The 18,004-nt window shown below is 41.6% G+C and overlaps 1 protein-coding gene across 2 annotated transcripts; it reads left to right on the plus strand.

The window, feature by feature from the left end:
* The first annotated feature begins 2,522 nt into the window (after positions 1-2,522).
* LOC115794159 (von Willebrand factor A domain-containing protein 8-like) lies at positions 2,523-17,561 on the plus strand. 2 transcript variants are annotated; one of them, XM_030749483.1, is made up of 4 exons: positions 2,523-2,550; positions 10,406-10,514; positions 16,978-17,104; positions 17,243-17,561. In XM_030749483.1, the coding sequence occupies exons 1-4, from the start codon at positions 2,525-2,527 to the stop codon at positions 17,263-17,265; spliced, it is 285 nt and encodes a 94-aa protein (XP_030605343.1). In that variant the 5' UTR covers positions 2,523-2,524; the 3' UTR covers positions 17,266-17,561. The 2 variants fall into 2 exon arrangements, 1 of the variants encoding a protein (XP_030605343.1); XR_004021162.1 differs by lacking the exon at positions 2,523-2,550 and adding an exon at positions 3,066-3,160 and having other exon boundaries at positions 16,978-17,561.
* Positions 17,562-18,004: the final 443 nt, after the last annotated feature.

Here is an 18,004-nt window from a genome sequence, read left to right on the forward strand (position 1 = left end):
TAATAAAGCCTGTAAGTTACTGCAAAGCATCGTGTCTCGAGTTCGTATGACGTCATAGCGACTAGTCGCTGTTGACTCGACTTTTATCGTGTTGACTTCGACCTTAAAAAATCTTAAGTCGTGCAACCCCTAGCGCACAGACACAAAAATTCTTCTCATAATGTAGTCGTCCACATGCAGAGCGCATTATCTGCAGATCTGTGTTTGTTGCACAGAGCGCGCAGGAAGAAGACGTAACATGGACTGAAAAAACGGTATCAAGGAGACCAATCATAAAGTCCTGACTGTTTTCTGCAGTGGCTGCTGTAAAGGACTGTCACAACTGCCTTTCACTGAGATTATAGTCATTAAGAGAGTCACATACACCTGCACACCTGCAATGCACACACTGCCTGTTTCTGGCCTAGATTCGTCAGTAGTCATGCCCTCTATAGCGGGGCACCTTGAGTCCACTGTAGGTCAGACTTGGACAGACTCTCCCTGTGCTCGGTCTTTGCAAACAACACGGGCTCTACTGAGTTTGTTCTAGAAGGCTCTCTATATCTGCTGCTTTGCCCAACTGTGTACGTGCATCAGCTCTATAGGAGCGTACCTGTTTGCATATTCATGCCAAGTACCTTGTTTTTATGACATGGTTAAAGAGCGTAACAGTGAGGCTTTTGACTAAAATGTGAAATGAAAAAGACGGAAATCTGCCTGTTCAGTGTGTGTTGGAGGTGGTTTAAAGATCCTGCCATGACAGCTCATACCTCTACTGTATAATTCTGGAAAATCACACAATGAGCTGTGTGTGTGTATGCAGGTGAGCGTGGCATGTTCTCTCATCGGTCTGACATCACTCCATTACAGTACGGTTGGCATCATCCGTGCATCAAGAGATCAACAGGAGACATCAGTTATTATCTTTCTGTGCGCGTGGTGCTAGATTGGTGTCTGTGGGTATCCTGCATAATCACAATTAGAGTCATTCAGCCTTCCACTTATTCCTACAATATTGTTTTTATATCTATATGTCAGGCCTGCCTGGCCTTGGCTTACTGAAGCAAGCTCTCCAGCTTCACCCATATACATGCATACACGTGCTCGCTCCCTTAAAGTTTAAAGCATCTGTAGAAGTGTCTTGTAGATGTGTAGCATAATGTACATGTTTGCTTGTTGTAACAGTTGTAAAGTCTATTCTGGCAAATATGTAAATAAAGCTCATTTGTCATGACTAAAAAAATGGCATCTAAAATACTGAGCGCTAAGACAGCTTTTTAACCATGTTTATGTTGTAATTCAAGTCCATCTTAGTAGTTATTAAAGAAAGCTCTGTATGTTCAACCATATATGTTCATCTAACTGGACAAGGAGGCACAGGTAATGATTGTTTCTGACCGTGTTGTCCAAATGCTGGTTGTAAACTGTGATGCGATTGCGTGTAAAAAGCTGTGGATTTGATTTGAGGGCAGAGATGTGCTGCCTTTTCTCCATAATGATTAGATGGCCATAGGCAAGGAACTCCTCCTACTTAGCTTTTTCTTTTTTAATCTTATACGTAGATGCACTATTACAATGTTGGCCAAGATTTGAGATAAGGTCAGTGTCTATTCAGCTATCGTGTAAGGTTTTTTAGGATAGCTGAATAGACATTGACATTGAGTGTAAGCCAAAAGCTGAGGCTCTGGACTGCTCTAAACACTCTGGTTTCAAACAGTCTTTCTCCTGTCCTGTATGATGGGTCATTATGATTAAAGTGAGAGTGGATATCCCTTAAGTGGGATTTATACCTGTGCATTAAATCACAGAAGTATAAATCTGCAGACCCTTCTAAAAGCCTTTGCTATAACTTACACTGTAACTTGACCTCCCTGGAAAATGTAACTGCATGTCGTCTCACTGCACCCCGTAACAACTGTGATTGGTACCGTTGTTTCCTCCTACACATTTTCTGGCTACTTCTTCTTCTGCTAACATTTTTCAACATGACTGGAAGAGAATGGATCACCTTGAAGAGAGAAACAGAGGATGAGCTGAGGGGTTGTATCAATGCCCAGTATATGATAAATAGACACAGACAACTCTAAGAGTAGAAGGTTGCAAATAAGTACAATAGGTCCTTTTGACAGTGCAGATGGTGGTAATAAAAATACAGAAGGCAGCTGCCAAAATGATCAGTTGTAGTGGTGAAACAGTCAGTTAATATATAGTCAGTCAATGGGAAAATTGACAACTTTTATATAGTCATTTATAATGATTAAAAATAAATGATCTGTTCTACATTTGTGAGATATGGTCGTGCTTTTGTGCCAACATTTATTGCTAATCAGGAAACTCTGGGTGAAATGAATGTTTTTAGATCATGACGGGTAAATTAAAGTGCCTTTGTAATGCTTCAGTCGCTTTCTCTGCAGGTGGCAGAGACACCGCAGGGCTGGGTGGCAAAGGGGGCCCCTATCGCCTGGATGAAGGGCACAAGGTCTACCAGGTTTCACAGGCGGAGAAGGATGCAGTTCCAAAAGAGGTCCGCAAGGCAGCTCGAGAAATGGCTGAAAAGGCCTTCAAAGAAAGGTAATATGTTTGAAATATGTTTGATACTAGCTGTGCAGTGTTGGAAAGTGTTTGCACGTGTGGGCCGTCTGCCACTGCAGGCACGGTGCTCCAAACAACTGCAGGGTGCACCGCCCTCTAACACTCTAACAGGTGAGCATAGACAGAGAAAATAAAGGGCTGCTTGATTTTTTTTTCCATGCCACAAGCTTTTTTCTATACCTTCCCAATGTATGTCCACAGTCATGTTTACTTAGCTTTAGGTTAAGCATCACTCACACTATGATCTTTCCAGAAACCCTTGAGTACATGTGACACACACACACACACACACGCGCGCGTGCGTGTAGCACTATGTGTTACAAAGGACATTAGGAAAATGAACTAGAGTGAAATATCTTGCCCCCCACTCAAAATTAATCAGCTAAGGACTTTCTTTTAAAACATGTTGAAAATCACTCAGTATCTTTGTGTAACTGTGTAGTTCTGTTTACTTGGGTGAAGTGTCTGTTCGACAGAGGGCGCTGTGGGCACAAGGAAGCTGACGGGACTAGCAGAACAAGATGCTCTGTAGCCGACGTCAGTGTAAGCTATGTTAATGAACACAGGTGCTTACTGTTGTGTCTCACAGGTAAGGTATCCAGTAATCTGAGTAAACATGATAGGAACTGAGAATGACCCAACATGTAAAGCCTTAGACTGACTGTGCTAGAGAATGTCTGTGAAATGATTGTGACTGTGACTTTGGGATGACACCGAGTGTGTAATGCTAACGCCGCTACCGCTAACGCCGCTAATGCTAACGCTCACAGCGCGAATGCCAACCACACTAATTAGACTGAAAGTGAGTGAGGAAGTGTTTGATGAAACACGGTCAGGAACAAGACAAGAGACAAGAACGAATGTTTAAATGAGCCGTGTGAACTTGTATAAAAAGAGAAGTGTTGTATATTGTTATCTGTGCATGATTGGGGGAGGCTGAGGGTAATTACGAGCCGTAGTACAGCCCGCGCTTGTAGCGGTTTTGACCAATCACAGGCCAGAGAGACAGGACGCCGATTCCTGCATCCCAGCCAAGATAGGAGCACAGAAAGGGAATCCTCAATATACGTTGATGTTTTGAAAATAAGAGTTTGTATTTAATATTGTTCGAGACAAATGTGTTAAGAGATGATAAACGTGAAGATGGCGATTTTCATTTAATAATTTTGTATCTGTAATTTGACTGTTTTCTTATCCACAGTATTCGTGACTTCGCGCCACTACCCATAATTCATAGCGGAAACCGGTTGTTTACTTCCGTTTGCGCTGTTGTTCACGGTTGCGGGCTTACACACTTGCCGTTCAGTTGAACATTTTAACACTGCAGTTTCTTTTACCTGGCCTAAATGGTACAACATCGGAGGTAGAGATATTGCAAGGATGTTTTAAAAAGCAGCGAGGTAACAGTGCCTCACCCATCACTTGTGTAAATGACATGAAATTATGGCCTGATTGTCAGCTACATCGACATTATCAGTTACCTTGTTTTTTCCGAAGGTGTTGATGGCGGGGAAATCGCGTAATTATAAGAGCAGCAGATTACCTTCAAAGCAATAAAATCGATAAAGTAATGCTTAACAAACAAGACAACGTTGTTTTCCTTAAAGCAGCTGTAGAGCCGAGCCAGCGCATCGGCCAAGCTAAGCATCCCTTAGCATGGGTCATGCTAAGGGAAAGTGGAGCGGTGGAGACAGTCAGCTGTTCCTGTATCGCGGATTAGGGAAATCATGTAGTGATGCTGCAGCTATTCTGTGGAAGGTATATCAATTATCTGGATATCAGAGTGTTCAGATCACTGAAACAGAAACACTGGACTGGCCGAAAGCCGTGATCGGGGAGACACGCAGCTGTCATCTTGCTAACTGCTACGTGTTTACATGAAGGCAGGCATTGTTTAAGCTTTGTGTAGGCTGTGTGCTGTAGTGTCACACTATAAATAAAATAACGTAAAAAAAAAGAGGCTGTACATTAAAGGAAAACTTAAAACATATGGAGAAAATACAGTAATAGCATGTGCAACTGGGTAGTATAATTTGGGGGAAAAAGAACAAATTTACAGAATAAAATAATTTGAAAAAATGTACAGACTGATGTAGCGACAACCGACAACAGCACAAGTTGAATCCGAGCTCATGTTCCAACTAATAAAGCCGCCTGTTACAGCACAAAGTAACCGAATTTTGTCATTAACTCTGGCTGTAACTTTGGGTAACCGGAAGTATAAAACCGAACAGCAGAAGTAGCAGTCTGTCATGGCAGCCTACGTGTGCTCTTCCAGAAACCCGTGGATAAGTTGTTTTTGCATAAGCAGAACAAGATGCTCTGTAGCCGATGTCAGTGTAAGCTATGTCAATGAACACAGGTGCTTACTGTTGTGTCCTGTTGTATTTCACAGGAAATAAACAATTAAGTGTGTTGCCCAGAGAACAGACCATCGTTGTTCCTAAAGGTGTAACACACGCGTGCAAGCAAGCAAAAACAAATGTAGGTAGGGGGAAAAAAACGAGCTTGAAAAAAACTCTTTCCCCAAAAAGTTTTTAAACTACATGAAATATAAATAAAAACAGAATTTGATTATTTCAGAAATAATGATGGGCATTGTTTCACAGTGCAGTATTAGTTCACCAATTTAATACCAATTTAGGGATTTTCTCATCTACAGTGCATAATATAATTGAATGATTCAAAGAATTCAGATACATCTCTGTACACAGGGACATGTTCAAAAGCAGGAGTATTGAGTATACGATTCTGTAGTGAAAACCACCGTCTGTAAGCACAGTTCATAGCTGCCTCCTCAAGTGCAAGAAAAGCTAAAACCTCCACCAAGGCAGCTCACTCTCTGGGCACTATTTATTTTTAAGGAAATAGTGTTTTATATATTCACATATATTTATTTACTTTTTTAGAAGTTTGTAGTGCAGATGTTAACTTTTATTACACCAACATTATGTAGGAGCAGGTTGTGGATAATGGGTACTGATTTGTAAATTAGTGGACATGAAGAACTTGAGCTTATACAATATTATACTTCAGTATGTTTCTAACTAACTATGCAGCTCATTCTCTGTATGTCGACAATCATTTCTTTAAAGATGGAACCCCACGGGGATCAACTTGAAAGAAAGGCAGATGTAAAAGGGAGGTCAGAGGTCAAACGTGACATGACATTTATATGCAAACTATAATGTGATAATTAGGATCCCCATATTCATTTCCTAAATGTTGCCAAAGCAAACAAAGGCAGCAGAATTTTAAGCTGAGTTTTAAAGATGAAAGGCGTTTTATGAAAGTTTGACCTTATTTGACCTTGAAGGAGAGGTCAGAGGTCAAATGTGACATATTTCAAATCTTTATACGGTACGTTCTGTATGTTGGCAATACACGCCACACTTGTAAGAATCATAGTTTCTAAGTTAGAAGAGCTTTTTGTCCATTTTGGACCGATAAAGTTGACCATGAGGACTTTGGTGAATGTAAGCCAGATTTGAATGGATTGTTATCATGACCCCACTCTGCACCCCTACAAAGTTTTATCAGAATTCATCCAAAACTTTTCGAGCCATCGTGTCAAAATCTGAGTTTCCTTTTGGAAATCATGGAAGAAGAATCCTTTGGCTTAAATAGGTGTGGGGTTGTACCGCTTGCTGTCCAAAGCCAGCATCCATGAAGGTATTGGTGGGATTTTGTGCACCTGGCATGACGAACTTGCATGTTTGTGAATGCACCATTGATGCTGAAACAGATGTTGCCATCCAGATGTCTTTTTGGCAATCCTTTTTTTAAATTTCAGCAAGACTGTGCCAAATCACATTCTGCATGTATTACAACAGCACTGATATCAGACCGCAGCATGTCAGGTCTGGCCTGCAGACAGGTCTGTCTGTGGTGCAGCCATACACTCAAAATGTTTGCTGCATTATGAAACAAAAAATATAACAAAGGGAGCTCCAAACTGGCCCTTTCTCAGTTATTCTCTGTGTTGGCTTTACATCGGCTTCAATGAGACTGATTTGCAAATAGTTACATTGTAGTTAAATTTAGTTAAAGCAAATACACAAGAATGAGGTTTCCTAAATATCAGAGTCCACAAAAAAAAGGTCACTCAAGATTTAAACAAGTTGTTTCATAAGGACTATATTTCATACTTTTTTTTTTTTTAATCACAAAATGTGCCAGTTGTTAGCCAGGCAGCCATAAAACGCTGTGCTGTTTAACACTAGTGTAACCTTGTTCCTTTTCTCTAATTAAACTAAATCAAAAATAAAGTGGATATACATATGGAAATAAAGCTCTTGGTCTTTGGAACAGGAGGTGTTGTGAATGGAGGCCTCCTGTTTGTCCAGCTTGTGTAGCTGCAGGGAGTGGCAGCCTTAAGTCTTTGTTTTCACGGTCGTTGTTGTTGTTGTGTGTGAACTCTGAGTGTGCCGTCTCCACTGTATTTAGTAAAAACGCTCCCTTACTCTCTCCTGTATAAGTCAAGGTTCAGGAATTTGCAGGAAATAGCTACGGCCACTGGCCAGAGTGTCTGCTCACCACATCCACTTTCATGCGCCCTCACACTGATGCACGTATACACACACACATGCAGGAATGTGTGGAGGAAGGCGCTGTGCCTGTTTTGGGGCTGACTCGATGTGGTGTGAATACAAAGAGACAAACAAATAGGCTGTGTGTGTATAAATCAAGTGTAGCTCAATGTGACAAGAATACACTGAAGCATATTCAAAAGAGCAACTTATTGACATTATCATCAGCTGCCAGTTTATATTCACGAGGGCAGCTAAATGAATTGTTTCTAGGATGATCTTCCCTTGGGTGCAAACAATGCACATCACATTTATTTTAGTATATTTACGTTTATTTGCATAGTTAAGAGTGGTAGACTAGACTGGCGTGAAGGATCTGAGTTTAAGTATCATTTCTCTATATAATTGGAGGAAGGCTGATTACTGTTTCATTGGGACCTTATTCACAAACAGAGCAGACATGCATACCTGTGCATAAACCGAGCTTTCTTTAAAAAATTCCAGGATTTATCCATTTTTTTCTTACCTTCTTTTCTTTGTACTCTCCAAACAAGTTTATGATGGCCTCAGATCAGGTGTGTACACACGTGATAAAGGCCTTTAAACTAAATAATCATAATTTCTGCCATTATTTTCCAAAAGAGTAGAAAGAGACTCAGAGTGAATTAAAGGAAAATTAAGGGATTCACATGTTAAGGCTAAGCTTTCGCATACCTGTTTATTTAAATATATTCTAATAAGCAACACTTTCACTACTAGGTTTCACCAAACAACATGAGTGATCACAGATCATTTCTAAATGCTGAGCATGTTAAAACTGCGTTCATTAAAAGAATAAATGTCTTCTGAGCATGTGTGTGTGTGTGTGTGTGTGCGTGTGTTCGTGTGTGTTCGTGCATGAACTCAGGATGTGTTTCGATTGCATGGCTGATGCCACTACAGTCTAAACGGTATTTTTCTGAATCTGCTCACGCACACAGATTTGTTGCAACTTGTGATACTTAAGTTAAGGGCGTACCACCATCCCTGCCTTGGTTTTCCAGTCCCTGCTTTGAATCTCTGCGGCGTTCACGGTCTAATTGCCACCAAAAGTTTCATACGCGTGGCAGAGGATTTCACCCACATCCCTACCTTTTCTCTCCTACGTACATACACACACCAGCTTTGCAGACGTGGTGGATGCAGGACCCTCACCACACTTCTTTGTCTGTGTGTGTCAGCGATACTTAAGTACCTGCACACTGCATTATACTGATAAGCATGGCTTTTGGGGGAGGGGGGGGGGGGCTGTCTCTATTTTCACTCTTTCTTTATCTCGCTGGCTTCTTGCAGTGTATTAAACAGTTAATTTGTTAAGAGATAATGGCATTATTCTGCTACATTCAGCAAGTATTCAGCCTTTCATGTATATACCTTATTTTTAATGGCATTTGTTTAATAAAACAAAAACAACACTTGATCAGTTTCTTCTGCAAAGATGTCACAGAGGCTCCTGAAGGTTACATTTTACTACATTTTATCAGTGATTCTGAGCATTTTGACACACAGGCTGTCAGATGAACCCCTGTACCGCTTCACTAACAACTCCCACCATGTTTTGAATGATTTGAACAAAATAAATTGTATAAATATATAGTTTGAAATTCAACAAGTCTTTACCAAATAGAGAATGAGCCCACCTGGACTGGTACTTACAACCTGAGGCAGGGGGTTTGTGCTTGGGAGACTTTGTTGGGAAACACCTTGAAGGACTGACAACCTGAACAGAATTTAGACAGCAACAGATGAGGGGATGCTGCATCTTCCTGCCGTTGGAGCCCCTCCCTACTCAGTCCCACAGATAGGAGGACTGAGGCTTCTTCCTCCTGTTTGTTGGGCTCGCAGTTGGAGTTGACTGGCGTGGAACTTGGCCTGGAAGCTGTGCTCTCGTTAGCAGAGCACCTGCAGCAGCAGTGGGCACCACTCTCTTGGTGGAGGGCAGAGGAGGCCTGCAAGAGCTAGCTGCAAGCTTGGGTTTCATATCACAGCTGGGGAGTTCAAATTTAGCCTCATTGGCTTTAAGAGATTGCCCAAATAGCCTGTCAGCAGACACTGATTCATCCAAATAAATGGACCTGTCCCTGTCTGGACACCAGAGAGGGTCAGCCAGAGATGCCACCTTGCCACTACTGTTGAAGCCATCACTCTACCCAAGGAGAGCAGGATGCACAGAGAGTGTAATCCTCAGTCACTCTGACCTCATTAAGGAGCAGTGCCAGTGGGCTGTCTCGGGGAACCAGTGACCTGAGCTCCTACAGGCACATCACCTGGTACGTCTGGAGCAGAGTAACAGAGCTCTTGGCAGTGTCCACCTGAACCCGATAAATCTCGTCCAGCTGTAATACAGAGAATCTGCAGCACTTGGACAGAAGAGTTGAGGGGGCACCTACATTGTAGTAGTGGGACAGGTTCCAGACAGCTCTGTAGGAGGTGGGTTGACTAAGCCGGTCTCCTCCACACCATCCAGCTCCAGATACTGTCGATAGCTGGTCACAGTGCCTCAGGGAGACAGTGGTTTGCTCCATGAAGCTGTTAGCTTGGAGACAAAATATTTAAACATGGGTTTTTGACCATCGTGGGCTCTGGGGGAAGGAAAAACCCCATGAACGGTGACAGTTGGCAGAGGAGAGGGCCACTCCACCTGCAGCTTCTGTGCTGTGTGGCAAAACAGAGAAAAAAAAGCGACGTGTCGTCTTGACCGGCTGGTGCAGCAACAGTGGCGCACTGGGCTGACGGCAGACCCTCCTGCTCATACTTTGACAAACCATGAACGTCCAAGGCTGATGTCCAGCATGTCATCGTCATTCTGGTGAGAGACTAGCTCAGGCTAAACCTGGCTAAACTTGTTCTCATTAAAAGAGAAGCCACATCTCAGAGCGTGGGGGTGAACAGAACACTTCTACTTTACTTGCTTTGGTTTGGTACTCATACTAAAACACACAGCCAAAATCACTGCACAAGAAAACTCGAAATTAGTGCTCCACGGGCAGTCCACACACCAGCTGAGGGGTGGTGTCTGACAGAGATGCTCTTAGTGAGCTGAAGAGTGTAAGAACTATTACAAATAAACTTATGTCCTCTGTGCTTATGTGCACCATTATGAAACAAAGGACACATCTGTGCACATCTGTTAATGAGCTATGAAACAGAAAAACAAAACATATCCAGCATGTTGTGGACTTAAATAGCTTTGTCTAAAACATATCAGGTGAAGTCCTAGTTAAAACTTTTTCCCCCTTCTGTGTTTGTCTGACCTTTTATTTCAGGTTGAAGGAGATTGATGTGAGCGAATACGACGCCGCTACATACGAGCGCTTCTCCAGCGCCGTGAGGAGACAAGTTCAGTCACTGCGCATCATCCTGGACAGTTTACAGGTCAGCAGCACATTTAACACTGTGTTTTACACAAGATTCCTTTTTGGATGCATCAGTATTTTGCAGCTTTCTGGTTAATCACAGATTTTGCCTCCTGTAGCTTTTTTTAATTTTATCATTAAACAGTTTATTGCCCAGTCCCAATATCATTAAATGACTAAAATATTTAAAGCCAAGTGTCCATTTTCTGGTTTAAACAGTTGTTTGTAATGGCAGGCCCTCCTTGGTCAGGTCAGTTTACCAGCTCAGACTTTCTGTTGGGCATTGAAAAAAGTCATGGGGTCGTGAAGTCGGTGGAAGACAATTGGTTGACCTCATATATCCTCACATGTGGTTATGTGCAAGGACAGAGGGGGCGCTGTCCCCAGGAGCCCGCTGATTTGTTAAAGAGAATGTGGACTAAGATCACAGGGAGTGGTGGTTAAAAAAAAATCCAGGACATGGTATTGTCTGCATTTCATTATTTAGGTTTCCACTTTCCACCCTTTGTTTGGGCGTCTTGGGCTGAGCGGCACTGGTGTGCTTGTTTGTGTGCGTTCGTGGGCACGTGACGAGAGGGGAATCATGCAGCAATGATGATTACAGAGCGGTGACGCTGAGCCATGCTCCATTATTCTTCTATCCAGGTGTGAAGCTCTCTTTGCATGTGGTGTTTGTGTGTGTGTGTGTTTTCCATCCAGGTGGGCTTTGAGCATGAGTTTGGTTGTTGTTTGTGTTTGTCCTTGTTGCCCTGGATTTGTTTCTCACTGGAAAGATGATGGAGATGACATCAAAGCCCAGCAGGCGAGATGCTGTGAAGTCATCTAATTTTTCTTTTTTGCCATTCCTGAAGAGTCATTTAAGGACACACACACACACACACACACACACACACATCTGTAGATGGCAAGTGTTCAATAAACTGATAGTGTATTGTTTCCATCTGCTGGAGCTTTCCTCGGGGAAACCCTCTCCATTTACCTCTTAACAATAGACTGGCTTGCCTGATACAAACGCCTCAGCCAGTATTGTGAAACTTCTCAAAGTAGGAAATCAGTCCTACCTCACCACAAATTCTCTGACTGATTCAGTGTCTTAGGAATCAAATCATTTTTTAAGTTATCAATGAGGCAAATGGATCCTGGCCTTTTTTGGAGGACCAATAATGAGACATATTTAAGTGCCAAATCTCACACAGCAGGTCTCAGTTAACATACAAAAAACTGAAACTGACACTTTGTCATGTCCAATATTATATTTCAAATTAGGTGCACTGAAGCAAAGACCCTAAAGCACCAAAAAGTAGTAACAGCAGTCTACTGTATTTCTGGAGAGACAATTTTTGTGACTGCTTTTGGGAAAAACTCAGTTTCTTCATGAATAAAATGAGTGCTTGTTGTCTAATCCTCGCTTTGTGGTAATGGGGGAAAATTGGATTTGAAAAAGTCCTGACTTGGATCAGTAATAACAGTCCGTTTCAGGCCTATTCAATTACGTTTTCTTCTGGACCAGATTTGAAAATTTTGAGATGCCACTGTGCCAAAGACGCCTACTTATATTATTTCTTGAGACTTAACTCTTAATATGCTACACCTACACTAAATGTGGCCAGGATGAGGAGGAGACATAATCTTTCTCACTGCAGCGTGATGGACCGCAGGCCGCAGAGCAGCAAACTGCCAATAAAGGTCTACTTTCATAGGTGTGCTCACAATTTGTGGTGAGCAGTTAATCAAGTGCATTTGACTATCAGCTCCTGGCTGTCACTTTTCCACTTAATTGCCGTGGAAATGATAAGGATATACTTATTATGACCCTGCATTTTAGTGTAGTTTAATAAATAACAACACAGTGTAATGTCATGCTGTTAATTTGAACTTGGATTTAAGTTTTCAACCTAAAAAAGACCAGAGGGTTTTTTTTTTTTATAATATCCTGACATGTAAAACCTTTGAATTGAAAGAGGATGTTTTTCTTTTTTCACATGTTTGTATTTTTTTACAGTATATATGAAAACATTTACACAGACACTTTCATTTTTTTTTTTTTTTTTTATTTTAAATTTGGTCTCAGTGGCCTAAAAATCATATTCATATACAACCAAAGGTGACTCAGCAAATATGAGGAGTCTTCCGTTTACATATTTGTTGAGTCTGAAATTTAATGCCAGTGAACTGATCAGTGGTTGGTTTAAAGAGCCCCCCAACAATCAGAAGATCCCCTCTGAGCAAGCCCTTGGCGACAGTGGGGAGGAAAAACTCCCTTTAATAGGAAGAAACCTCCAGCAGAACCAGGCTCAGGGAGGGGCAGCCATCTGCTGCGGCCGGTTGGGGGGTGCGTGATGGAAAAAAGGAATGATTTCTTACCGTACCTCTGAGGAGTTCACTGACATATTTAGCTGTATATAAATGTGATTTTTAGGACAGTAAATCAGATTATTATGAAGCGTTTCTAGTGAATAGCCGAAGGAACCAATTGCGCTTCTTTTTCTTCTTTTTGGGTTTCTCTGCCTCCATCGTAGGATGTGCCTCGGGCTCATCCAGCTTGGTGGTAAGGATCTTCTCTTTTTCTTGCTTTGTTTTTAAAGACTCCTGCAAAGATTTCACACTATCAAGCAGTGAGTCTCCTTTTTCTTCCTTGCCTTTCTCTGTGCCGTGTTTTTCTTGGGCAGACTCTTGCAGACGCTCCACGGTCTCCTGCAGCAGTTCCTTCTCTGCCTTTGCTTTTTCCAGTTGAGTTGCCATGTGGCTCTTTTCTTCCTTCTCTTCCTTCATGATTTTGAGGTAGGAAGCATGAAGGTCCTTGTAGCTAGCGAGCTGGAACTTTAGCTCTTCCATCTCAGACTGGAATTGCTCTCTCTCCTGTCTGCGTTGAGTTGCCTGTTCCTCCAGCTCTCTCTGAGCTTCCTGGAGCTGCTGCTGGAGCTTCTGCTGGATCTGCTCTTGTTGTTTGCTGCTCTTGACTTCAAGGTCAGCCTCTTTGGCAGATTTCAGGTCTGTGGCTTGGTTGGAAGGCTCCGCACACAGTTCTGCAGCAGGTTGGCTACTTTGTTCCGGCAGGTTTTTGTTCACCTCCCCCAGTTTGGCATTTATGGGAACAACAGGGACTGTGTCACTGTTGTTCTCTGGCCTGTTATCACGAGCCTCTGCCAGCTGCTTTTTCAGGTCATCAATAGTTTTCTCTGTATTTTCTTTGTTTTTTTGGAGCTGCTTTTGAAGCATTTGCAGCTGTTTTTTCAAGCCGCAAATGGTTTTGTCCGAATTTGTTTGGTTGGTTTTGAACTCCTTTTGAAGCTGATCCAACTGAAACTTGTGTTGTTCAGCTTTGTCAGAGGCAGCCTCCCATTTCTCATGAAGTTCCTTGCCTTTATTTTCAGAGTACTGGAGTTGGGTTTTCAGGTCTTCAATCCTCTCCTCTGAATTTGTTTTAAGGTTCTTGAAATCCATTTGAAGTTTCTTTAATTCCTGCTGTTGGTTTCTCACATCAGTTTGATCCTCTAAATTTCTCTTTCCAAAGAAACGCTTCTGAAGATCCTTGACTTTACTCTCAGATTCTTTAAGTTTGTTTTTAAGATCATTAGTTTGTTCGTTTGTAGCCTCTACATAGTTATTGTGTGACCATTTGAGGAGGCCTAACTCTGACTGGATATTCGACCCTCTATTAATGGCAGCTATCCATTTCTTCTGAAAAAGTTCCACCTGCTTCTGAGAGTCCAGGAGCCGTTGTTTCAGATTTGTCATCTCATCGCTTGGACTTTCATACAGGGGCCTGTCCTGTTCGGGGTCATAATCATCTTCCCAGTTTTCAGGGCCGAGACTTTCCCATCCATCATCATTTTCATGCATCTGCATATTTGTTGTCTCAGGTCTGACAACCGTTTGCTCCTGTTTGTTTGACATACTTGAAGCTTCAGAGTAATAACCTTCTGGAGTTTACGTCAATGTTTTCAAGCGTCTGTTTTGCTCTGAGTTTCTGCCGTCGAAGATCACTTATTCTGGCTGTTGAACCTCTTTATGCACTCTCAGATCAAACACTGTGACATTATCTCCTTGTGATGTCGCAGAATGAATCTCTTTGATTCTGATTTGAGTTCCTCTTACTGTCATATCCAGTGCAGTATAGAATAGAATGGAATAGAATTTACCATTATACAGAATGTGCAGAGATTCTATGGTGCCACAATCACCATAGAGACAGCATAACATATTAATATTCAAACAAATAACCCAAGCAGGGTTCTAGGCAGAAATGCTAATGCTAATTAGCAAGCTAATGCTAACAGCTAAAAGCTGCTCCCATTGTTAATTGAGTGACGGGGCCTGTGTAACCAGGAAGCACCTCTGAAGCCTAATCAAAGTCTTTGTGAACCTGTAGTTACATTTCTCGAGGTGCATGTCAGATTAGGTTCAGAGAGGATTTTTGGTTATGTATGTAGGACCAACACAGAACGCTAAACCAGGCCTTATTAGATCGATAAGTGATAAGTTTTGCATATATTCCAGAAAAGTTACACTTCTATATCATGCATTTAATGCATATAGAGTGCCATTCACTAATGGGTTTGCAGAAATCACGTAAAAAGCATACACAACAAAAACATAATCCAACAAAAACATGAACGTAAAAAGCATAATCCATAATCCTGCTAAAACCATATGTTCAAATATCAGTAGGGTTGCCACCCTTCCCGTAAAATATGGAATCGTCCTTTATTTGGCAATTAAATGTTACGTCCTGTATTGAACCGATACAGGATGCGATTTGTTCCGTATTTTCAAAAATGTCCAATAATCATGTCTGTCACACACACATATCAACACTAAATGTAACAATTAAGCACAGAATAAAATAAAATAAATAAAAATTGCATTTACTTTAATATGCATTTTTTATTTGATATTTATTGTAATGGTCACGTTAATGTTAAAAATACATTTGATTAGTTTCAAACTCGTATTTTTATGGGTCATTATTTTAATTGTGAGTTAAAGGTGAGTTAAGATTGAAATAATCGTTGACTAATCGACTAATTGTTAAAAAAAAATGACAGATTACTCGACTACCAGAATAATCTTTAGTTGCAGCCCTCGCGCTATATAAATAAAATTGAATTGAATACATGAACATCCTCAGATCTTCATTGTCCTATAAGAGGTTATTATTACTAGCAAAGACACACTCTTATATGTGTCTACACACTGTTCAAAAGCACTTACGACTTTCTTTTGTTTTTGCACATCATCATAAAAGCCCCAAACCACAAAGGCCTAATAAGATCTTAAAAAACAGACAGAGACATCATAGGAGAGAGGCAGATATGTGGCCGAATTCTACCGCACACAAACATGAGGATGAAGTATAATGTTCAGCCGGTAAAATGAAACAAACTAAAATGTTATTTTGGGACAAAGACAAACTTTTAAAGCATTTTTTTCTTAACCAGATTGAAATGGTGATTCTATACATGCAGTCTTATGTCTCATTGAGCTTTAAAATGAAAATGAAATTAAATAATGCTACAAAATAACTACCCAAATAAGTGGCAGGAGGCTTTTGAAGATTCTGAGTGTGTAGGCTCGCCTCGAGAAGGACTGTAAAAAACTGTCCTCAGAGACAAGATGGTGTGGCTGGTATAAGTCAAACCTTTTAATGGCATTTCTTTATGGAAGCATCCTCATGAGTACTGCCTTAAACTTATGTACAGCTCTAAGCTGTGTATGTTGCCAGATCTGAGGGAAAAGCTTTTAACTGGCTGCCACAATACTACATATATAGGACATGCATTTCTTCTCACTTGGCTCACGTTGCCTTTGTTTGTGCTGTACACAGTAAGTTATGTGTACATTGGGTTCACTAGCACACAACTGATTATCTACAGAAAGGTGACAGCTGTTGTTACATTTGTCACTGCTTATCAATGATGTGAAGTCATAAGACCTGTGTCATGTGTTGGCAAATCTTTGTTCCTTTGTGTGCTCGCACGTCAATCGCTAGGTAAAGAAAATCTCAAGACGTGAAACCAAATATCCTCACACACTACTGCCTGTGTGAGTGACCTAAAGAGAGTGGGGAGAGGCACGGTGGCTCCCTTCTTTTGTTAGACGTCTTCTCCCTAAAGGAGCTCTCCTTCCTCAGAGGGAAAGATGAGGACAGGACAGGGAGTGAGGTTGTTCTTCCTCGCACCTTCCTCCTTCCACAGTGACCACGGTAAAAAGTGGAGTGCCATCCCAAGAAATGGGGCCAGAGGTTCAAAGCAAACCTTAGCCTCTTTTGTTCGGTGGGTGTGGGTGTGAGGAAAGGTGCTAGCTGTTGGTATTTGAGAGACTTTGAGCTCCTTTTAGTGTGATCACTCTGTATCTACTAGAAGATCTTCTTGTAATGGCCTTGTCTCTCAGTCTGTCATCTTTAAAAACCTCCATTAAGACAAAATCATCTTCCACAGACACATTTTGTTTATTCTAATTTTGTGCATGTGTGTTTTCAGGCTAAAGGGAAGGAGCGGCAGTGGTTAAAGAACCAGGCTCTGGGAGAACTGGACGACACTGAAATCATAGATGGACTAACTGGAGAGAAGGCTGTCTATAAACGCAGGGGAGAGCTGGACCCAGAGGGTGTGTGTGTGTGTGTGTGTGTGTGTGTGTGTGTGTGTGTGTGTGTGTGTGTGTGTGTGTGTGTGTGTGTGTTTTATTGTTGGGAAGATGTTGGGAAGGCCTGGATTTCTCTCTCTCTTCTTTGTGTGGTGGCTGCAGACTCACAGGATATCGGATGGTGAGCCTGACCCATGAGACTGGAGCTTAGACAACTACAGCAACCGGATCAACAGCACAGGGTTTGATATTGCTCATAGAGAAACAATTTGCTGTGCTTTTGTTTTTTCCTGCTTTATGGCAACAGGATTCAGGATTTTCCATTTTTCTGAATTGAACTATTGAACTGAACTGAAATGAATCTGAGATATTCTGAATTTTAACCTTGAACGATGTCCTGTTCTCATGTTATTATCTTAAATTAAAGTGGCTTCTGTTAATGTTCAATAGGAATTCTAAGCAATGTGTGACCTACTTAAGATTAGTTATGAATGTTTTTGTTAAATGCTTTTTGTTTTATTAAAAGTTCCATTTAAGGGTTTCTGGTTCTGGTCTCTTCACTGTGCCTTGCTCCACTGCTCCTTCGAACCTAGAACTGGTTCAGTAGCTCATATCTGTCTTATAGTGACATAGGTGCTACATCATCTTTGTGTTTTCCTGAATCAGGACTTTTGCTGTTTGGACTGTCGAGCTCTTTATGAAAGCCTGCATCTGCGATGGAGCTGCTTTTCTCTCTCTCAGTGCACACAGTGAGTCGATGCTCTGATATCACTGACTCGAGCCTAACCTGAACATGTGACAGCTTTGCTGTCTCACTGAGACGCTCGTTTCCAGCTCCGTGTTTCTGTCCTGGTCCTCTGCTCCATCCTCGCGTCATTTGAGTTCCTGGTTCCTGTTTTGACTTCACTGTCCTTGTGATGACTT

Source organism: Archocentrus centrarchus, chromosome 16 (genome assembly GCF_007364275.1).
Source record: "Archocentrus centrarchus isolate MPI-CPG fArcCen1 chromosome 16, fArcCen1, whole genome shotgun sequence".
NCBI lineage: Eukaryota > Metazoa > Chordata > Actinopteri > Cichliformes > Cichlidae > Archocentrus > Archocentrus centrarchus.